We start from the raw sequence: 20603 nt of genomic DNA, 5'->3' as shown, positions 1-20603 counted from the left end.
ATTAATGATTCAAATGGTGAACTTGCTTTTACATAAGTAACTGCAGTTGTGGACCACTTCATCTGGCAAAAAAGAGCTTGGAAATACTCTTTCAAGAGCACAGGTCTCATTGCTGTCAATATGTTAACTTCCTATCTACTTAAATGTTATCAGCAAGTAGCTGGGGTATTCCTCTCAGTACCCATTAGACAGTCATTTAAATGTCACTAATAGGAATAATAAACCAAATTCAACATTTGCATTGTGATGCCTCCTCTTCAATAACTTGAAAAGGTGAAAGTAATTCCAGCACAATACTTAGCTGTCCAGGCAGCTTAAATCTGCCATGGGGTTTAATGAAAATAAATTTCTCTGCTGACAATGGAGGTTAGAGGCTGAGATAACTCAGGGAAGAAAGGATACAAGGCAAACAGTATTCCTGTCGCTAGAGTTCTAAAGAGACCCTGTGCATATTTATAAAAAATATGTAATATATCAATATATAGTAATATAACCTCTTATATATATATATTAAATATATATGAGATTATTTTATTGTTAAATTAAGAATGAATTAATTGAAGCCATTTATGTTATATTCACTATTATTCTTCAGAGATTATGAATTTGATTCTCTTCTTTGTTTTTGTTGGTAGTGTGCCTTCATATTATTTCAATATCAGCTGTTTGAAATGAAAACTGTTCAAAAATACACTATCTCCTTTTTTCCCACTCCTTAAAAAAAAATTGGTAAATCTTTGTGGAGAGGAGTGTTAACTATTTTAGTATAGGACTTTTGTCCGTACAGCCCATATGCTAGTGTAAGCTACTCTTATAAGCAAAATTACAACAGCACAAAACTGGAATGAAAAACTGTTCTCAGTGAATCTTAATTCCCTAGTTATTTCCTTTTATTGGTAAACACCTCAAGGCCACTACAAAAGGGTGGATAGAAGCATTCAGGCAAGAGTGGAAGTGTCAGGACCTCTGTGTGGCTAGGCAAAGAAGCAGACAGGGAAACAGTTACAGGAAACTTGTGGAGTTATAGGAAACTTTTATATTACAATATAACAAGGAAAAACTTTCTATTGGTATTTAGAAAGACAACTTCTAACAAGATAAAAACAAAAATGTGATCTTTATCACAAAATCTTTTAAAAAATGTGTTACTGACATACCACACGTGAACTGCGGTGTTGCTGGGACATCCTCTTTTTTTTCAACTGATACTCATGTCTCTGTCTTTGTTTTTCAGATATAGAATACTAAGTTTGCTACTTGGAAAAGAAGAAACATGGCTTCCAACACGGCGAACCCTGCTAACCATTTGCCATACTTCTTTGGCAATATTACACGTGAAGAAGCTGAGGAGTATCTCATGCAAGGAGGATTGAGTGATGGACTATACTTGCTCCGCCAAAGCCGGAATTACCTGGGAGGCTTTGCCTTATCTTTGGCCCATGGAAGGAAGGTTCATCATTATACGATTGAAAGGGAGCTGAGTGGCTCCTATGCTATTGCAGGAGGCAAGTCGCATGCTAGTCCTGCGGAACTCATTAACTATCACTCAGAGGAAGCTGATGGCCTTATCTGTCTGCTGAGGAAACCTTTCAACCGCCCACCAGGCGTTGAGCCCAAAACAGGACCCTTTGAAGATTTAAAAGAGAACCTCATCAGAGAGTATGTCAAACAAACTTGGAATTTGCAGGTAAATGCAGGCTGTTTTTGCCATGAAGTGTTCTTTGAGTTAGGAGAAAAAGAGATTGCATTGTTTGTTTCCAGCTATTGCTGCTGCTGTGTAGTATTTTTTTCATAGTAGAGTCATAGCTGTTTGAGTTTTGAACAGTGGGGTTTTTTTTTCTCCCAGTACATGCAGTAACTTGCCCATTAAGTATAGTTTTCCTGAAATTTTGCAAAACTTAGGACTTTTATGACGTCTTTGGCTAGCATAGCCTTATCTACCACTGCACTACACTGTGTCTTCATATTTCCACATGCACTAAAAATTAATAGATGTAATGAACAAGGTACAGAAATGGGGTTTTTTGATTGCTTTTTATTCAGAATTTTTACAGACTGATGTGCAGTCAGGCGTGGTGACATGGTGACTTGTTTTACACCCTCCCCTCTTAGCTGACCTTGATTCTGGGATGTTTATTTAGATTATGTCCAAAGCAGAGTTTGGTTTCTTAATTGCAGAGCACTGCCTGTATGTCTTTGGTACTGCATGTGTCATTTTTTGTTCCGTGCTGAGGAAGTCTGGCTGGATTTTTCCCTTGGAATGATGGTGAAGAAGCCAGTCTTTACATGGAAACACTAGTGTAGGAGTCTGCAACAGGGATATTATTTCACCTTGGGATGTCATGAGTTACCATTATGACTTCATGGAGTTACGCTAGGTTTTTCGTCTCTTTTGGTACTAACAAGTACCAAAAGACCAGTACTACCAGAACCCTGTGTATTCTGCTCTGTAAAATATGTGAAGCAATGCCCAAAATGGCAAAGTCTGAAACTTATGCTATATCTACTACAAGCGCTGAGGCTTACAGTTTTTTCTGATGCGTCTGAGCCCAATCTAGAAGTAAGTTGGTGAACTCAAGTTGAAAACTGATGAAAATAGGGAGTTTTGTGCTCAGATTCTGGGACAAATATAGAAGTGATAGGTTGTAGATGGGTTTGGAATTGTCTAGGTTATACCTAAAATATTAACATAGTTCACTCTAAAATTGTGACTGTCCTGTCTGCTTTTGGGAAATTTGCATTGATGTCTGCAACATAGACATGCTGCAAAAATGCGAAGTGTGTTCAGTCTATTCAGTAAACTGCCATAGGATATGTAATGTAGAGGTATGTTATGACATCTCAGAGTGACACTAAGTACATTTAGCTATGTATCATTAGTACAAAAGTATCACATAATTTTCAATTGAAATATTGATATATTAAGGGCTTAATCTACTGGTTATTTTTCCTTCTGTTTCTCAGAGGTAAAGTAACAATCCCAATGTAAATGACCATATGTTAGTTTCTCTTTTGGTATCTTTATAGCAACCAGATCTTTTCTTCACATAAAACAAATATGTGTAGATTTTCTATGTCCTGAAAGCAATTCAATACTGAGAGTCTACCTGTCATGTTTTCATTGTAGAAGACAGTTTGACTGTCCCGATATGTTTTTACCACTCTTTAGGGGCATGCTCTTGAACAAGCTATCATTAGTCAAAAGCCTCAGCTGGAGAAGTTGATTGCCACTACCGCCCATGAGAAGATGCCGTGGTTCCACGGGAGGATCTCTCGGGAAGAGTCAGAACACCGTATCCTCATGGGGTCAAGAAACAATGGAAAATTTCTGTGAGTGCTATTTTCTGTGAAGCTGCTGTTTGCCACCAGTGCTACTACACAGTTACCATGAATGAACCTCAAATGAGAGCGTGCCCTAAAAGGTGGCTCATTCACAGTGAGAGAGCCCAGTCTAGCATGATATACATGACATAATCATTTCTATATTAAGCAAGATTCTCCAAGATTTGGCTTCCACTTAACTAAAGATGGGAAACTATAGCAAATGCATGGGTCATTGTTTTTTGATCAAGCACTAGGTCTAATTCTAAAGTGAGCATCAGAGAAGCTCAATAGCAAGAGAAATTCATCAAACTTTGTTTTATAACTGATAAGCAGTACTAACTGGCTGTGGTAGGTTAACCTTGGCCCACCAAGCCACTGTCACCCTCCCCCTCCTCAGCAGAACAGGGGGAAAAACAGGATGGAAAAGCTCATGGATCAATATGAAGACAGGGAGGTCACATACCACTAACTCTCATGGCAAAGAGACTCCACTTGGGGAAAAGTAATTTAATTTATTGTCAATTAAAGTTGAGTTGGACAGTAAGAAACAAAGACAAAACAATAAAAAAACACTTTCCCCTCACACACCCACACCCCCAGTTTTCACAGGCTCGGCTTCACTCTTTCACACTCGACTCCTCTCCCCACCAAGCAGCACAGGGGTGGATGGATGAAGGATGGGGGTCAGTCCCTAACCGCTTCTCTCTGCTGCTCCTTCCTCCTCATACTCCTCCCTGCTGCAGTCTGGGCTCTCCACAGGAAGTATTCAGGAAACATCCATCAGCTTGGAGGGCTGCAGTGTGGACACCTGCTCTGCTGTGGCCTGTCCCAGGGGCTTCAGGGTGCTCGCTGCCACATCATGCAGCTTCCTCCACACTTGCCCTTGGTGTTTGCACTGCTGCTTCTGGTTTGTGTTTGGTTTTTTCCTCCACTGCCACCTACCAGGCATTTTCTATGCTTTCTTAAGTATGTTTTCTTGGAGGTTGAGGTGCCACATAGCAGCTGAGGGGCTTGGTGGTGCCCATCAGGGGTGTCCACTGGGGCCAACTGGAACTAGTCATGACTGTCCCAGGGCAGCCCCTGGCCTCCTCACAGAGCCCCTACGGCTCCGCTGACAAACCTGGCTGCCTGCACCTGATACGCTGACTTACAAAAATGGTAAAAATACAAACAAACTGCCCATGTTAACAGCTGTTGGGATCCATAACTGTCAATTTTCTCAGGGGCAGTGGTGGTACTTTGTTTTGCACTTAAGCATCAGAAGGAATTACTTTTGCCTTGGTAACACCATTTTGTGTCTGCTGCTGTCTGTTTATTCCCCCTCATGATCTTTTGTTTTCTGAGTGCAAATGTGTCATTTAGGATAGTGACTAACAGCCATCATCTTTTGAGGATTAGAGCCAGTCAAAATCTTCTAACAAAAAAGTTATTCTTTTGGAAAATCCTCATTTGAAAAAAACCCAATGTTTTTACTGAGACATTTTTTATCCCCCACCATCAGTATTGTAGAAAATGAAGCCTAAAAGTCATGCCCAAGCAAGGATCACTTAGAGCTGTGTAATTCCTGTGACAAATTTCGTTGCCTACCTATGTAGTCTCCTTCAGCGCTCAACTGTCTTTGACTTTTTTAAAGCTAGTCCAAAGTAAAACCTCAGGAGTGAGTGTGGGGTGGAAATGCTTCCTCAGTACCAACTCTTTCACTTTAGTGATTTGCCGCTTCACTAATTGCTAATGTAGATGTAACCTTCATATATTTCTGTGTTTCAGTCTTAATTGTCAGGAGCCAGTACTCCTCTAAATCTTTATTCCCCGTACAGTTAATTCCTATCAGATCTTACCTACGGATACTTTGAGTGTACTGACATCTCATTTTCTTTCCCTCAGTCCTTGAATTTTTTCTGTTTCATGGTCACTCTCACCCAAGTGGCCATGCGTCTTCTCATTTTCAGCCTTGTGCTCTGTTTCTTGGGATCACATCTAGAGGTCAGTAACCCAGTTGCCTTTGTTGCCATTTGTAACAAAAAAAAAAATAGTTCTAAATTTGTTACAGAGTTTGTTACATTGGTAACAAAAAATTGTTACAAAAGTTTGTGGAGTCAATGATTCCCCTTGTCGCAGATTCGTGCCTTCTGAATGTGTCTTCCTGTACCATACGAGAAGTTTCATCGATTTGATGAACGTAGTTGCTGTTGTAGATTACCAGCACAGCATTACCATGCCACCTCTCCTTTTCACTGCCCTGTAACTTTGTTAGTTTCTCTCCTACGTTTCAGACATAAGGGCAGGTGGATATGAAATCTGAAACAAAGCAGCAACCCTTTCTATTGATGAACTTTTTTTTTCTAAATAACTATTACTTTCTGTATTAACAGCTTACCAAATTAATCTTATATCAGCTGGGTCATGTTGTTGAACATGTATCAAAGTTTGCAGCTTTTCCAATTTACCTCTTGCACACATTGGTTTCTACTTTGTCAAAGTGCTTTTCTCTGGGGAAAGAAAGGAAGCTAATTGTTCTTCAAAGAATGTATCCTTTAGCTAACTTTTCTTAACAACAGAGATGGGCTTTGGAGTGAGGAGGTGTAATTTTTTAGCAGAGCTGACATTTTCGGTCTCTATTATAGGCCCTGGTCTCTTTTCACTCTTCTATAAGCATTCCTACAGCTTTAAATAGAAATACTTCCCTGGTATTTTCCTGTTTCCCTTAGGGATGGCCTAGAAGGCATTTCTGGTACTGTTTGCAGCAACATGCTCGATGAGCTGTGGAGGGAGCAGTCAGATCTTCTCCTGTGGGACTGCTTATGTCAGTGGGTGCATATGTTATATAGTTCTGCTGGAACTCAGGTGGCTTTTTTCACATCAGGTGGATAAATCCATAGAGGAGAAAAATGCTAGCTTTAAGTCTCTGTTTAAACCATGAGAAGCACCACTGGGACTTAAATAATATGAAAATATAACTGATGGTGTGTTGAGCTGTTTACTTCTGCATCTGTAGGGTGCATTCCTGTGCATTAATTGTTCTTGCATGGTCCGCCTGTCTGTCAGGTTTAGAGCTCAACCACTTAGTTGCCTTATGCTCCCAGGGAAGAAATGGGGTGAGATCCTCATCTGTCCCATAATTCACCAGCCAGAGCAGCAAGAGAAGTGATGTATTGTTCATTTGTATCAGAAATTGGTTGCTTTTCCTTCCACAGCTCTTCTGGCTCTCAGATTGGTAGACCTAGAGGCTCATAGCAAATAACAAAAGAACTGTCTACCCTCTGATAAAAAGAGGTTTTCTGTTTTCTGCAGTGTTTTGCCTAATGTGGGCTTGCTCAGCAGGTGTTGAGAAATAAACCACTCATTTGCTAGCTCACTAAAACAGTAGCAGCAAAACCGCTGAGTGCTAGAGAGGTGCATTGTTTTACATGTCAGGCACGAGCATTGCATACTTTTTTCTTACCCAGCAGCAGCGCATGTCAGAATCTTCTGTACCTCTGTGGACTGAAGACTGTGAATTTGTGCTTGTGAATGTAGCTGATTAGGGACTGTTTTTCTCATATTGGTCAAGACATTCAAGCCTGGTAGCTGACTGAAAGGTGAAACTTAGAAACATTCAATATCTGAGAGAAGTTTCTTTGTTGAGGTAGGAATTGGAGCCTGGGAATGTAGAGGGAAGCTAGATTTTCAATGAGATGAGGTACCCAAGGCTATTCAACAAGTCCACAAGCAGGTGCTGGTATATGACAAAAATAATCCTGTTTATTATGGAAAAAATTAAGAAATTTTAGAAGGCTAGAATATTTCTGTATATTCTTTTACAAGGGTCTCTAAAACATCATTACACCAGAAATCTACTGTCTGATCTACCTACCTTGAAACAAAATCCGGTGTAGCAGTCGCTGTGAAAACACACCTAACACCTAGATTTCTTTAGTGCTGCTTTGCAGGTCTATAAGATTATCAAATCTAGAATTTTTTTTTTATGTAATAAATATGGAAATAGTTGAGAAGCTTCCTGATTGCCATTCAAAATGTCATGAATAGCATCATAATCCTAACTCTGCGACTCATCCAAGCTGCTGGAAAAGTTCTGATCTAACTGTGGGTGTTTTGTTAGGGAATTTTAAAGCTCTTTTTAAAGCTTTTCACATGACTGAAAAGTCAGTGAAATATGTATGTGGGTGCTGTAGAGTTTGTTTTCAAAGCCAAATACAGAAAAAATGTCATGAACTTACACGAAACAGGAAGCAGTGCCCACCTTTTCCGAGAAGAATAGTCATGAAAGATTGCCCCTCTAACACAAAATTTGGAGAAAAAACTATAGCAGTGGAATAGAAGGAAAAATACGATATCTCTTATATGACCTGAAAAGAAACTGAAAACAGGGAAATTTATTTATGTCTCAGGCCCCTGTTAGGTTCATTAACACTACTTTGCACGCTATGTAGGATGCTGGTTCTCACCAGACTTCTGTTTTTTTGTTAGATTTTGCTTGGTAGGGGACATAACTGTAGATTATGATGATCAGTATTGTCTAGATGCTAATAGATAATACTATTGATATTATTATTACTGTTACTAATATTGAAATAATATTTACATTTATAACATATTATTTATAATAATATTATCTATCTGAGTATATGCATTTGTGGACCAGATGAAAAATAAATCAAAAATTTGCTAACAGTGACAGACCAGCAGTATAAGAAACGTTCATTTTCTCTGGAGTTTCATAGAGGAAACAACTCTGTGTGTGGTCGCTCTTACCACATCTTGGTTTGTCGTTGGTAGTGACCACTTTAGTTATATGAACATGTAATCTTGCATTGTGTTAAGAACCAGAAATTCTGAAGCTGAAATGAGACAAACAATACTCAGAAATAAGGCTAAACTTAAAAACTCAACATTAAGGAAACTGTGAGCTAAGGCATTGCATAATTAGCAGTTTAGTCTCTATAAACCTTTTATATGGGTTCATAGCCATATGTAGTTCACATAAAATGTGAACAGCTATGTAAAAAGAAAGTAAAAATAATTTTAGTATCAGAAGAATGTCTTCAATATACAATGAGATATACTAATGAGGACAAAACTAGTTTAGACTATTAGAGTGACTTACAGCACTACTTATCTCAAACATCTTCTCATAACATCTAGAGACTAAACTGTCTCTTATATGTCACAATAGTTAACACTAGTAACACTATTTCAAAATAACAAGTTTTGAAATGCAGTTGTTCGTAAGAGTTTTCTTGTCTCTTGTCTGACCAAAAATTTGTGGTTTTGGTAGATGTACCAGTCTGTATTTACATTAATCTTATTGTCTTCTTCTAGGAATTTACTGCTGGTGGAGTGCATACTGAGCTAGGTGATTTATCTGACCTTGCAGAGTATTCTTTAAATAAATCTATTAGTATTATGTTTGTATCCATAAATGGAACTGGACATGTTGACATCAGACAAGGTGAAAACAATCCTAGTAAACATAACCTTTATTGAGGGACATTAATTAACTATGAAATTCCTCTTCAAAATGCCAAGCAGTTGCTAGGCTTAGATGACCATAAAGATTTTGCAGGATAAATGATAAAATACAGAGTGAGGAGGTGCTGTAGTCCCCTCCACAGCAGCCTGGATGATGCCCACAGTTCTTTGGGAGTGCTGTTTACTGATCTTCAGTTAGGGACACAGTTAGGTGCCACCTGCAGACCACAGCATCAGCCTGGGTCAGAGGTGTAAAGAAAAGATGTGATCCCTGACTGAGATAGCTGTACTGAGAAGGTCCTTTGTTGCACGCACAGTTGTACAGCAAGGCTATTTATTAGGGTTTTGGTGGAGTACAGTGTATTTTGCTGCCAGGGCAATGCCAGCAAAATAGACTACAGTGATGCAAACCTTCTCGTAAAGGTGTTTCATCACTGTGCAGCACACCACAGTAGCCTTTATCAGAAGATGAAGTTTTAGGTTCCACTGCAGATAGCAATAGTGTGTGGCTGAGCTTGCTCCTCAATGCTGTAGTGTGCTGACATTTCTGAAACAGCTTTGAATGTGTTACTAAATGGGGGAGAAGAAATTATATAAATGAAGACTGCAGTCAATCAATTTTTTTCCATTGTATGATCCTTTTACAACTGGCACCAAGTTAATTCCTTATTGCCCTCAAACTTGGAATGCGTGCAGTGTGCTGCAGAGGTTGGAAGTGATAATGAATAGCCATGTTGTTAATACCATTAGAAGAGAGCTAGTCATAAGGGCAGACAAGCAGGGAATGGCTGGGGCTTGATCAACAGTGGGATATTTTGATATCTCTGCATCAAGGAAGCTGTTATTGCTGAGAAGGTAAAGCAAGGCTGAGAACAAACTTTAACACACCCTGGCATTCAGGAGTGAGAATAATTTCACACCATTCCTAAAGCAAGCATTTTGCTTCATTATCCTCCACTGTAGAATGCTGTGACTTCTTTTTTTCTACACAGTCAGTGAGGCATGTTGCAATAGCAATTTTTTTTTTTTTTACCTTCAGGGATTTTTTTCCTTTAGAATGAAAACGATCATTTGGTGTTTCACTTGGAAGCAGAAAAAATTGGGATATTGTTCTTTTTTCTTTCAAGCAAAAAGAGAGACTTTACCAAAGGACAGAACGGATAGTTACTTACACAGTCTGTAATGGTACTCCAAATAATTATGGGTTGCTATTTGGCTTACATTCACAAAAACATTAAAAATACTCAAACATAGACTGCATGAAAACTAAAATCAGTAACTAAATGTTCTTTGCATTATGTCACATAACAATTTTAAATTCTCAGTTCCTTCTAAAATTGCTGTTTTAAAATGTATGTCATAGAATATCTAGATACCACAGTGCTTCTCTAATATATCTATGGATTCAAATTTACTCTCAGTGAAGTTGTTCATCTTTCTGATTGATCTCAGTGGATGAAAGGACAATATTGTTTATTTACAGGTGTTTATTATCTTTATGGTTTTCTTCTGCAGATGTGTAATTCTCTGCAACAGCATGAAATGGAAGACCAGATGATATTTCACTGCTGGCTTCCTTCCTTGACAAAATGTTGGGTTTTATTTTTTTAAATAGCTTTTTAAAAAAAAGGTTTTCTTGTTATCAGTTTGTACTGAAGAACAGTAAATATTGTGTGTCATTTCAGAGCACATTAGAGCAGAGAGTGCATTTGGAATTTTCAGTTTTTTTCTTAACATTCTGATTGTTACTTTTCATAGAAGGAAAGTTCCACATATGAATGGAACCCCTGGAACTGATGTGATGACCCTGAGTAGTACAGGCAGCACCATCAAGAAGATGTCAAAACCTTGATTTCCATTTGAAGAGTTTTCACTTTATAACCTTTCAGTTTCAGCGGCCTTTTTCTTTTATTCCATTTTTTACAGTGACTGTAAGGTACTGGATACTGTGTACCCAGCTCCAGTTCTGGAAGCTTAGCCTAACCTAGACAGCCATTATCACAGTCTACAAAAACAAAATGAAACTGCGAAACACAACCTGTGACAGTCCTTGTCACCAGAGGCAGTAAAAGTTTTTAGTTTGGGCTGTGATGGATATTTTTCCAAGCCTTATTCGCTAAAAACAAGTCAGAGGAAAACAAAGTGAAAGTAATTTTTCATTTTAGCAGAACCTGTTGCTTTCCACTGGTCAGTCAGCACAGGAAATCAGACTGCTCAGAAAATACCTACCTGTCATGAAAAACCACAATGTGTTTCAAGCTGCTCTAGAGACACTAGTCAAGTTACTTTGGTTTCAGGAAAAAAAAAAAAAAAAAAAAAAAAAGACCCTACTTCCCTTTTCCTTTAGCCAGTGTCCTGTTCACATCTTAGGCAACAAGAATCACTCTGCTTGAAAAATAAGTTGCATAAGTAGTTCAGGCAAAACACAGTTTTAGTTCAGCCTTGAGTGAGTCAGCCAAGGAGCAGAATTTAATGCTTGCCTCTGCAGTCTTCTGAGGTGTGACAGCAAGTACTAGCATTGCACCAGTGAAACTTTCCAACACCTTAGTGAGCATATCTTGCTATATTTCTTTTCAGGGTTTTTGAAAAATACAAGGAAGTGTGAGTAGATTTCTGTGCACACTGGAACAAGAAATGTTTCAGTGTTGCTGAATCTAGGTTTTTCTTACAAAAAATTATTTCAGAAAATGTTAACCTAGCTCTATTGCTATCTCACTGTCAGCAGCAAGTGAACATGGGCAACTCAAACTAAAAGAAAAAGCCTTCTTTCTAAACTCAGAAATGCTCTACCAGCTATGGTGGAGATAGTACCAAATTCCTATCTACTCCGGATCCTGTCACCAGAAGATGCTGGTTTCAGTGTAAGCTAGCCCTGAGTACACATACACGACTCTGCAACACTTTACAGGCATCTCAGATGTTGCTTGCAGATCTTCTGGAATAAAGATCATCTTGCCTACCTATGAATTTTAGACAATGTTTTTGTGTTACATTCCGTGATCTTTCCCTGGTGAAATTTAGACCATATATATACACCTCAATACCATGTGAAATTTCATGTGCATTTTATGTGAAATCTGCAACAAAGGATTAAGGTCTTTAAAGAAATTATAATTGATGATTACAGAAATGTATGACATACTTTAAATTCCCAGCCAAACAACAAGCTGTTTCAATGCACAAAGATCTTGCCTTTACTCATTTTTCACATTATATTCTTTTATTGTTTTATCTTCTGCCCTTTCTGCCATGTCTTTATTCCAAAATAAAAGATATAAGAAAGAAATCTTGCTTCAGTGGAGGCGCTTGTCTGTAGTTTTTAAGTCAGCTGTGGAGGAGATTGAAGTGTAGCTGCTTGTATATACTGGATCCTGGCCTCAGACTTCCATGGGCTATGTAGGCTTGCAGTGCAGAGGCCTTCAAATGCTTCCTCCCTCTGAGAGAACTTTGTGCATTGCACAGCGATCTGTAGCTGCCTAGCAAAGAGCTCCACATAGTGGATTTTCTGTTGTCATCTGTTGCCTTTTTTTTTTTTTTTTTTAGGGGGGGTGTGGAGCGGAGGGGGAGGAAACCTTAGTGTTTAGGAAAGCCTTAGGAAACCTACCAGAAACAAATGACACTAAGAAATAAATGAAAGGCGTAACAAAATGTCTTCAGACATTACAGTGCTGCTTTGCTATGTTTGTAATTCAAAACCTTAAAGTAAAGGGTGATTTAAAAAAAAAAAAATTCAACCCAGATGCTAATTCCTAGTGAAGCGTAACCCTGAAAATCTGCCTTATTCCTACAGTATCCGAGAAAGGGACAGCAATGGTTCCTATGCCCTGTGTCTGCTGAATGATGGAAAAGTACTGCATTACCGTATTGATAGAGATAAGACAGGAAAGCTCTCCATACCGGATGGAAAAAGATTTGACACCCTCTGGCAGGTCTGTTAAATTTGAGTCACTTGGATATCTGTCATCATGTTTCCATATAACTGACTAAAGCAGTTTGTTTTACTTTGCCATGCAACAACAGTCTTTAGCTAAACAGCAACGTGTTTTGGCAGGTTATTTGTTATATGTTTCCAACTGCACATGAAGAAAATATATGTTAATGTAGAAAGCTATGTAAGTGCAGAGAGTTTAATCATTTTTAAATGTGATGCTGCAGCTTGGCTGAATTAAAAATTGCTGTAATTATTATTCAGCTAGCTGAACATTCTCTAGAATGGAAGACTGTTTGCATTTGCACGTTATCATATTCAATAATAGCTGTGCTAGCCATAGTCTTTTGATAAGGTCCTTTATGACAGTAATAAACAGAATTGTAGGAAGCTCAAAGGGATGGTTACACATACTGCATTCTTTAGCTTTGGAACTCTCTAACTTCAAGGCTGAAAAAGCATAGTTTGCTGAGAGTTACCATCAAAATATGTCTGAACACTGGCAGAGATGAAGCAGTTAAGGAATGCATAGTTGACTATGCCTTGGTCAATAATAAAACTGAATACTGGAGAAATGACTGCATAAATTTAAAATGCTAAGGGAACTGAAACCCCTGCAAAAATCTCTTCTGTCCTCCTGCTTAAAATTCTATTAAAACAAGTGAGTCACAAATCTAAAATATGAGTCTTTACTTGCATATATTAATTCTTAGCCTTTCCTGTAAATGTCTTGCATATTTCATTCCTGGAGTCACTGGAAATTTAAAAGCAGCTATGCTATCTTACAATTTTTTAAAATATGTCTGCAACTCTTTCACTCACAGACCCCTTCCTTTCTACCCAAATGCACCAAAGCCAAAATAGCAGTAATGTACATGTAATGGAATGGCATGGACAGGAAAATCCAGGAACATAAACGGCCACAACTATTTGTGCTGTACATTTATTAACTGCTTACATCTCATTGCGACTTTGAGGTCCAAAGAAAACGTTGTGTATTAGGACAATTCCTGCACTGTAGTTAACCCCATCCTGAAAAAAATAAGAAAATTAAAAAAAAAAAAAAAAAAAGAGGGCGGGAACTCAGAGGTATAAAAATAAATTATTTGCTCAGAGTTACAAAGCTGGCTACTAGCAGAACCAGGTGTGGAATGTTGAGTATTCCAAATCTGGTTCCTGCATCAGGTTCCAAATTCAGCCAGATTCATCCACTTCAGAAACTTGCAACCCTGCTAAAGAGAAGTAAAGATGAGGTAAGAAAATGCGCAGTGAAGACCTGCTGTGTGCTTAGTTCATTTAATATAATATATACCAGTTATTGTACATAAGCACACAATTTTAAATTGACAGTATATTTAACTGTACCTCGCTTACCTTTTCATATATTTTCTCTCTTTCTCTCTTTTTTTTCTCCCCCTCTTATTCTGGTAGTTAGTTGAGCATTATTCATACAAACCAGATGGATTATTAAGGGTTCTTACCATTCCCTGTCCACAACTGGGCTCAGAAAATGGTGAGTTATTCCTATTATTTTGATATGTATAAATAGCCATGCTAATGATGTTAAAGATGTGTGCATTTTTTCCACAGATTATGGTGCAGATTATGGTAAATTAAAGATGAATTTAAAAAAAAAATTAAAATGTTAGATTTCCAACTTTTCAAATGAGTTAAGGTCTGCCATATCAAATCATGCAGGATGAAGGCAGATCTTGTAGCTTAAGGGAGAGTACCAACTCCAATTATTGCTGGCTCTAAATTAATGTCAGACCCAAAATGTGCTTTGCTGCTCATAGTGGCCATGTGTGTGACTTGGCCCACACAGACTAACAAGTATGTTGTCTCAGCACTCCTCCAACAGTCCTTACTCCAAGCTGAGGCCAGCACAGCAGCATCCTGGAAATCAGCAGCGCTGCTGTAGACATTCAGGTTGGGGGCAGTGGGAGGTGCACCCACAGGCAAGTTACCGGTAGATGAGAAGTTGCTTCCCATGTTGGGGAGAACAGTGTAGAACAAGGGATTGGCTGCACCTGATGCTGAAAATGTGGATCAGAGAGGCATTCCTTGAAAAGTTGGGGGAAGGGAGGGCAGGGAGTGTCCTGAAGTTCAGTAGGCTCTTTGGCCTGTTTCTTCTTTAATGTCCTGTTAAATACAGACTGCCAGGGGAAAAATTATGCTTCTGCCTGATCCTTGTCTAACTTGTGCTATACCAGAAGCGGTGTTCTGTCTCTAAGAGCTTATTCTGTCATTCTGACTGGATACTGGTGACATGGTGAAAGCAGTACGTCAATACTTTTTCTACTCCTTTGAATCATTTAGGCGCTGCACGTACTTTTGTCTCTGTGGCAGCGAGTACCAGAGTCTGCTGTACATTAGAGAAAAAAGCAAAGAAGATGAGACAGGAGAAACAGTGTAATGTAATTTAAAAACTAGAAAGTTGGTCCCCTATGTAAAATTTTGTTTTCCTACAGCACGTTTCTCACCTTGCTCAATATCCTTCTGCATTTGATTCTTTTACAGACAACGTTGTTTTTAACACTCGTCCTCCTCTTCCTGGAACTCCTTCTAAGGTAAGAGAAGGTGGTGCTATAGCAGCAGAATTCATTTGAGAAGGCTTACAGTCACATCCTGCTGTAGGAATAGTACTGCTTGGATATTACTGTAAATAATAAATACTTAATTCTGCTTTTCTAGGGATATAAGTTGAAAGAATAAGCTTAACACATTCTAGCATGGTTATTGCTTTCATCAGTGTTTTGCATGAGCTATTCATCATTTAATTTTGTGAACTTTTATACTTATAATGTATGTGAAAATCAGTATTTTTCAGAATGCAAAATGCCTTACTCATGGTCATTTTCTAGAGTGACTGTATCAATACTAGGAGGAGAGATACTGCTTTGTTTACATTGTCCATTATGAGAATCTGCTGACTGAAGCAGAAATGGAAGTTCAATTTCTTTTCATATTTGGTGTGTGCACCAAATTTGCACAAGGGCTTGATTCCTTGTGTAGTGAAATTAGGGGAAGTTTTTTCGTCAACTTCAAGAAGAGTGAGCAAGCCCATCTGTGATTATAATTTCCTAAGTCCTTAGAGTCCACTGATTAGAGGAGCCACCTGAGGTGTGACCCATAACGTCATCTCATTCAGCTGTAATTGATCGTATCCGAAACAGGGAGTTTAATTTAATTGCTTCAGTGAGCCCTGGGGAGCCTAATGATCTTGGAAAGTATCTTGATGCAGTCCCACATTATAGAAAAAAAATATTTTTATTCAAATAGGCAATTACATTTATTTCAGTATTGTTGAGTCCCTGCAGGTCCATGAACAAACCATTCTCATACCACCACCCTCATACCACAACTCTTTGAAAATCAGATGCCCTTTTAAATCATTGGAAATTACACAATGAAAATCAGTGCCTTTTTTTTTTTATGCCATTTACAAGGATGACCATGAAATTTAAGCATGAGACCATGCATATATCATCTAGTATGCCCGCAGTTATAGTGATGAGCAAGCACATTCAGTGTGGGAATACTATGCAGGTTTTAGATTATCCATAGAAAATGTGACAGTTTAAGTGTAAATGAAAGTAAATTCAATAAATTTTACTTTAAATATTTAACTTATCAAAGAAGTAGTAACAAAAAAAAAAAAAAAAAGTGCATCTGACTAAGCTGGCTGATGTTTAGGACTGTGCAATGGAAATAAATGGGCCAGCCTCTTTTCTTGTCATCAGTGCATGTCAATAATTCCGCCCCAGTTGTTTGTGATGCTTTACAGGTAAAAGACTCAGTCATGCTAACAGGGTATGATTAATCTTGTCTAGCACTAATGAACTCAAATGAAGAGCCAGTCATTCAGCAAATCACAAAGGCTTACTTTTGAGGAATTTTGAAGCAAGAAAGAGACACATACCCTTCCACGTGTCACTTCAGACTAGAAGTGGTGGAATGACTTTCCACCAGTATGTGCCTATGTCTTTCCACTTAGAAGGAGCCTAGGTGATTAGTCAAGACACATGCCTTCGTTTTAGGTACCATAGGTAGGTGAGATTGATTCTTGGACATGTACTTCTCTAGCATGTAACTGACTTAAATATACTTGCTCACTTGCATATTTTACATCCATAGAATCATAGAATCATAGAATGGTTAGGGCTGGAAAGGATCTTAAAGATCATCTAGTTCCAACCCCCCTGCTATGGGCAGGGACACCTACCACTAGACCAGGTTGCTCAAAGCCTCATCCAGCCTGGCCTTGAACACTTCCAGGGACAAGGCACCCACAACTTCCCTGGGCAACCTGTTCCAGTGCCTCACCACCCTCACAGTAAAGAATTTCTTCCTAATACCTAGTCTAAATCTGCCCTCTTCCAATTTAAACCCACTACCCCTCGTACTGTCTCTGCATGCCCTTTTAAAAAGTCCCTCCCCATCTCTCCTGTAGACCCCTTTAGGTACATATTAAAACCTGAAATACACTGGTGAAATTTCAGAGCCTTAGTGGATAGCATGCCTTAATCTGAAGTTGCTTTGAAGCTAAGAGGGTGTAGAGAGATCTGCTGGTTGATGTGCAAGGCAGACTGTCCAACTAATTTAACTGCAAACTGTTGATGTGTAAAATTTACCACATCAGGGAAGGGATTTGTGCAGTATTTGCTAATGCTCCAAGAATAAACTTAGAGTAACGAACTGTTACTGGTTCTTGTCCCCTTTTCTGCAATCTGGGCATCTCCTTTTTAGTGATACTAATATGCTTTGCAACAGGAAGGACTTTCTGCTAAAAGTCTCTCCTGGAGATAATTTCTCCATGCAGAATGTGGAGGCTTACACCTTCTTACTTCTCTCTAGCACATGTCTGGTCTAGGACTTTTATTGCCTTTCACCAGAGGATCCATAACTGAATTTAATGTGATTTTGATCCCCTTTGACTTTGTAAGTTGCTTTTGCTCCTGGCACATCATCCCAATATGTATTTAAAACTGCAGAGGAGCTTTTGATATGAGCCTAAAATAAAATGTTGACATTACAGTGAAGTTGCCAACTTCTGGCCATTTCCCAAATTCTCCACTTAACATTTTTCAGTATTTTATTTGTTTAGCCACAGTTCATCAGATAGTAATAATAGACTTAAACCTTATGAGTACAGACTAACTTTGGACTAGGACTATTGCTGTGGTGATTAAGTATTCCTCTGAGCATGCATTTGTATGTCTAATGCAAACATTTGGGTTAAGCAGTATTACCATCAAGGCAGTACAGGTGGTTTCTTGATCAAATTCTGGGAGCTACTTTTGTCAGGAAAGTATAATGAGTCACGCTCACCATGTGCAAAAGAGCAATTAACCTCTCAGAGAATTCATCTGTTGCAAAACTATAGCCAAGAAGTGCTTCAAGTTTCCTTTAATCCCAACATGGAAAGAGAATTTTGTGAGGTAAAATAAAATAGCTAATTCAGTAAGCTTTTTCAGTTTGCAAACTGAATTTTTATGTATCACAGCTATGAATACTGTCAAGCATCAGAAAAGTTTCTGTTCTTTAGCAGGAATAGGGACTGCATGGCTGTCGTTGGTGTTTTGAAACAAGATACTTTTCTAATGTGAAATCAAACATTTTTTTTTAAAGAAAGCTATGAAAAATACCAATCCTATCCCTTAGAAAAGCTATTTTTTCAGAAGAAAAAAATGTCCAAATGGGTTATTTAAAAGTGTAGAATATTTAACTGCAAGTCAGTTCAAAGGCTGTTTAAAGTGGCTGAGAATGTGGCTCAGATTATTATTCCAACCTCAGCATCAGCCAAAATGCTTCATCAGTAAGTACTGCATCACTGTTTTAATTAGACAGGTATGATCTCTCAGTGATGCCTAGAATCATAGAATGGTTTGGGTTGGAAAGTACCTTAAAAATCATCAAGTTCCAACCCCCCTGCCATGGGCAGGGACACCCTCCACTAGCCCAGGTTGCTCAAAGCCTCGTCCAGCCTGGCCTTGAACACCTCCAGGGATGGGGCATCCACAGCTTCCCTGGGCAACCTGTGCCAGTGTCTCACCACCCTCACAGTGAAAAATTTCTTCCTAATGTCTAGTCTAAATCTACCCTCTTTCAGCTTATACCCATTACCCCTTGTCCTATCACTACACTCCCTGATAAAGAGTGCCTCCCCATCTCTCCTGTAGTCTAGTTAGTCACATTTAACTAAATTAATGTGTTATTTTAAAACACATTTGCATTTCTTCTAAAAGTATATTTATACGGACCATAAATGCACATGTAAAATCTAAAGCCTGTTCATTTTTGTTTGAAATTTATACCAGTTTGTATGCTTTTTGCTTCAATAATCACATTGTGTGTTGTAAGACCAAGATGTGCTTCAAATCTTGCTTGATACTTTAGTCATACTTCAAGACACTGAACCTGTCAACTGATTTACATTGCTAAATGTGTTGGGGGGTAGCTTAAGTTAAATAACAGAGACAAGAGAAGCATACTGTGTGAAAGATCTGGGGAAAGGGCAATGTGCTTGAATTTTAAAACTACCTTAAGGTCTATCTACTTATTCAAGACTGTTTTAGAGTAATATAGTTGAAATAAAATTTAGTACTAAGATTTGCTATGCTGCATTTGTTTGGTGCATCACATGTGTACTTGCAGGCACACATAAGAGAAAGATTTGGAGTGTTTTGTTCTTGTATACTGCATCTTTTATAAAATACCTTTAGCTATTTTCCTGGCACATTTACTGTTCCTCTTTGACATTGTGGTTTCTAGAGTTGGGCAGGAGGTGGAATTATCTCAAGACTCAAATCGTACACCTTCCCAAAGGCTGGCAGCAAAAAGGTGCCTCATCTAGTCTTTTTAGGTTTTTCACTGAGTTAAAAGGACTTACACTTGACTAATTTCGTTCTTTTCCCCCCCTCTTTTGGCTTGCTGTTACTAAATGTGTGTTTGGCTACTAACAATCAGATTGTAAAGATTTTGTAAGCTTTCTGCTTCTTTCCTGATTATCTGCATAATAGCGGCCTTGATTTTATAACTAAAGCAATGGTTTTAAAGAAGTTCTAAAAATTGAGGGACTATTTTTAAGTAATTTCTGACATCCCAAAACATTAGCATAGATCTCAACATGTCTGCAAATAGAATGTGATAAAGTGATTTTCAAAAAACAGTCCCTTTGTAGCAAAACAAAATGATATTTCTAGTCTGAACTATCATTCTTAATCAGAAAATTGGCTTGCTTAAACAGTGTTATTACTGAGCATTTTTAGGGAACAATTTGTTAATAACAACCACAAAATATTTTCTTACAGAACCTGTGTGCACAAATCTTGTTATGCATTGACAATAATTGCGTTTGAACAAGGGTAAGATGTCACAAGATCCAGCAGAATGGGAAAGGTGATAAGATGTCAGGGACTCGAGGGGAACCCAGCCCTGTACTAATGAAAATGCTGCTGCATGGCCAGAAAATTATGCTGACCAGTAATTGATGTAGTTCTGAAGCATGCAGTTATGAGCTTTGTTTGCATGCTGAGAATAACATGTGCCCCTGTTCCACCCATGAGTCTCTTTTTTTTAAATACATTTATTTATTTCCGGTTGCTCTTCAACAAAAATGAGCAGGCATAAAAAGCCGTAGAGGTATGCTGCTGTCCAGAGTGAAAAACTATATTTGACATATGCTGTATTTGATGATCCTGGTAAATAACAATTTTTCTTTTTTTATGGCTTCAGTTCACTTTTATACTGAAATACATACAGCTACTGTCATCTGTATGCCCTTAACAGGACCCACATCTCATTTTTAATGTGCTATCATCTTGTACAAATGCATAGACAGTGTCGGGACATGTTCTTAAGCTGTATGAAAAAAAATTGC

The 20603-nt window shown here is 38.3% G+C and overlaps 1 protein-coding gene across 2 annotated transcripts in view; it reads left to right on the top strand.

Moving 5' to 3' along the window:
• The first annotated feature begins 1255 nt into the window (after window positions 1–1255).
• Window positions 1256–20603, top strand: part of SYK (spleen tyrosine kinase) — a 31021-nt gene continuing 11673 nt past the window's right edge. The window contains exons 1-7 of one of the 2 annotated variants that reach the window (XM_010077822.1): window positions 1256–1687; window positions 3170–3330; window positions 12584–12722; window positions 14153–14234; window positions 15332–15354; window positions 16636–16653; window positions 19496–19564. In XM_010077822.1, coding sequence (XP_010076124.1) covers window positions 1274–1687; window positions 3170–3330; window positions 12584–12722; window positions 14153–14234; window positions 15332–15354; window positions 16636–16653; window positions 19496–19564 — 906 coding nt within the window. In that variant the 5' untranslated portion in view covers window positions 1256–1273. Of the gene's footprint in view, window positions 1688–3169; window positions 3331–12583; window positions 12723–14152; window positions 14235–15241; window positions 15292–15331; window positions 15355–16635; window positions 16654–19495; window positions 19565–20603 lie in introns of both variants that reach the window. The other variant, XM_010077823.1, reaches the window with a different exon arrangement.

This window comes from Pterocles gutturalis, unplaced genomic scaffold (assembly GCF_000699245.1).
Source record: "Pterocles gutturalis isolate BGI_N339 unplaced genomic scaffold, ASM69924v1 scaffold12733, whole genome shotgun sequence".
Lineage (NCBI taxonomy): Eukaryota > Metazoa > Chordata > Aves > Pterocliformes > Pteroclidae > Pterocles > Pterocles gutturalis.
Note: the sequence above shows the minus strand (reverse complement) of the source record. Positions and strands in the feature narration are given on the sequence as shown.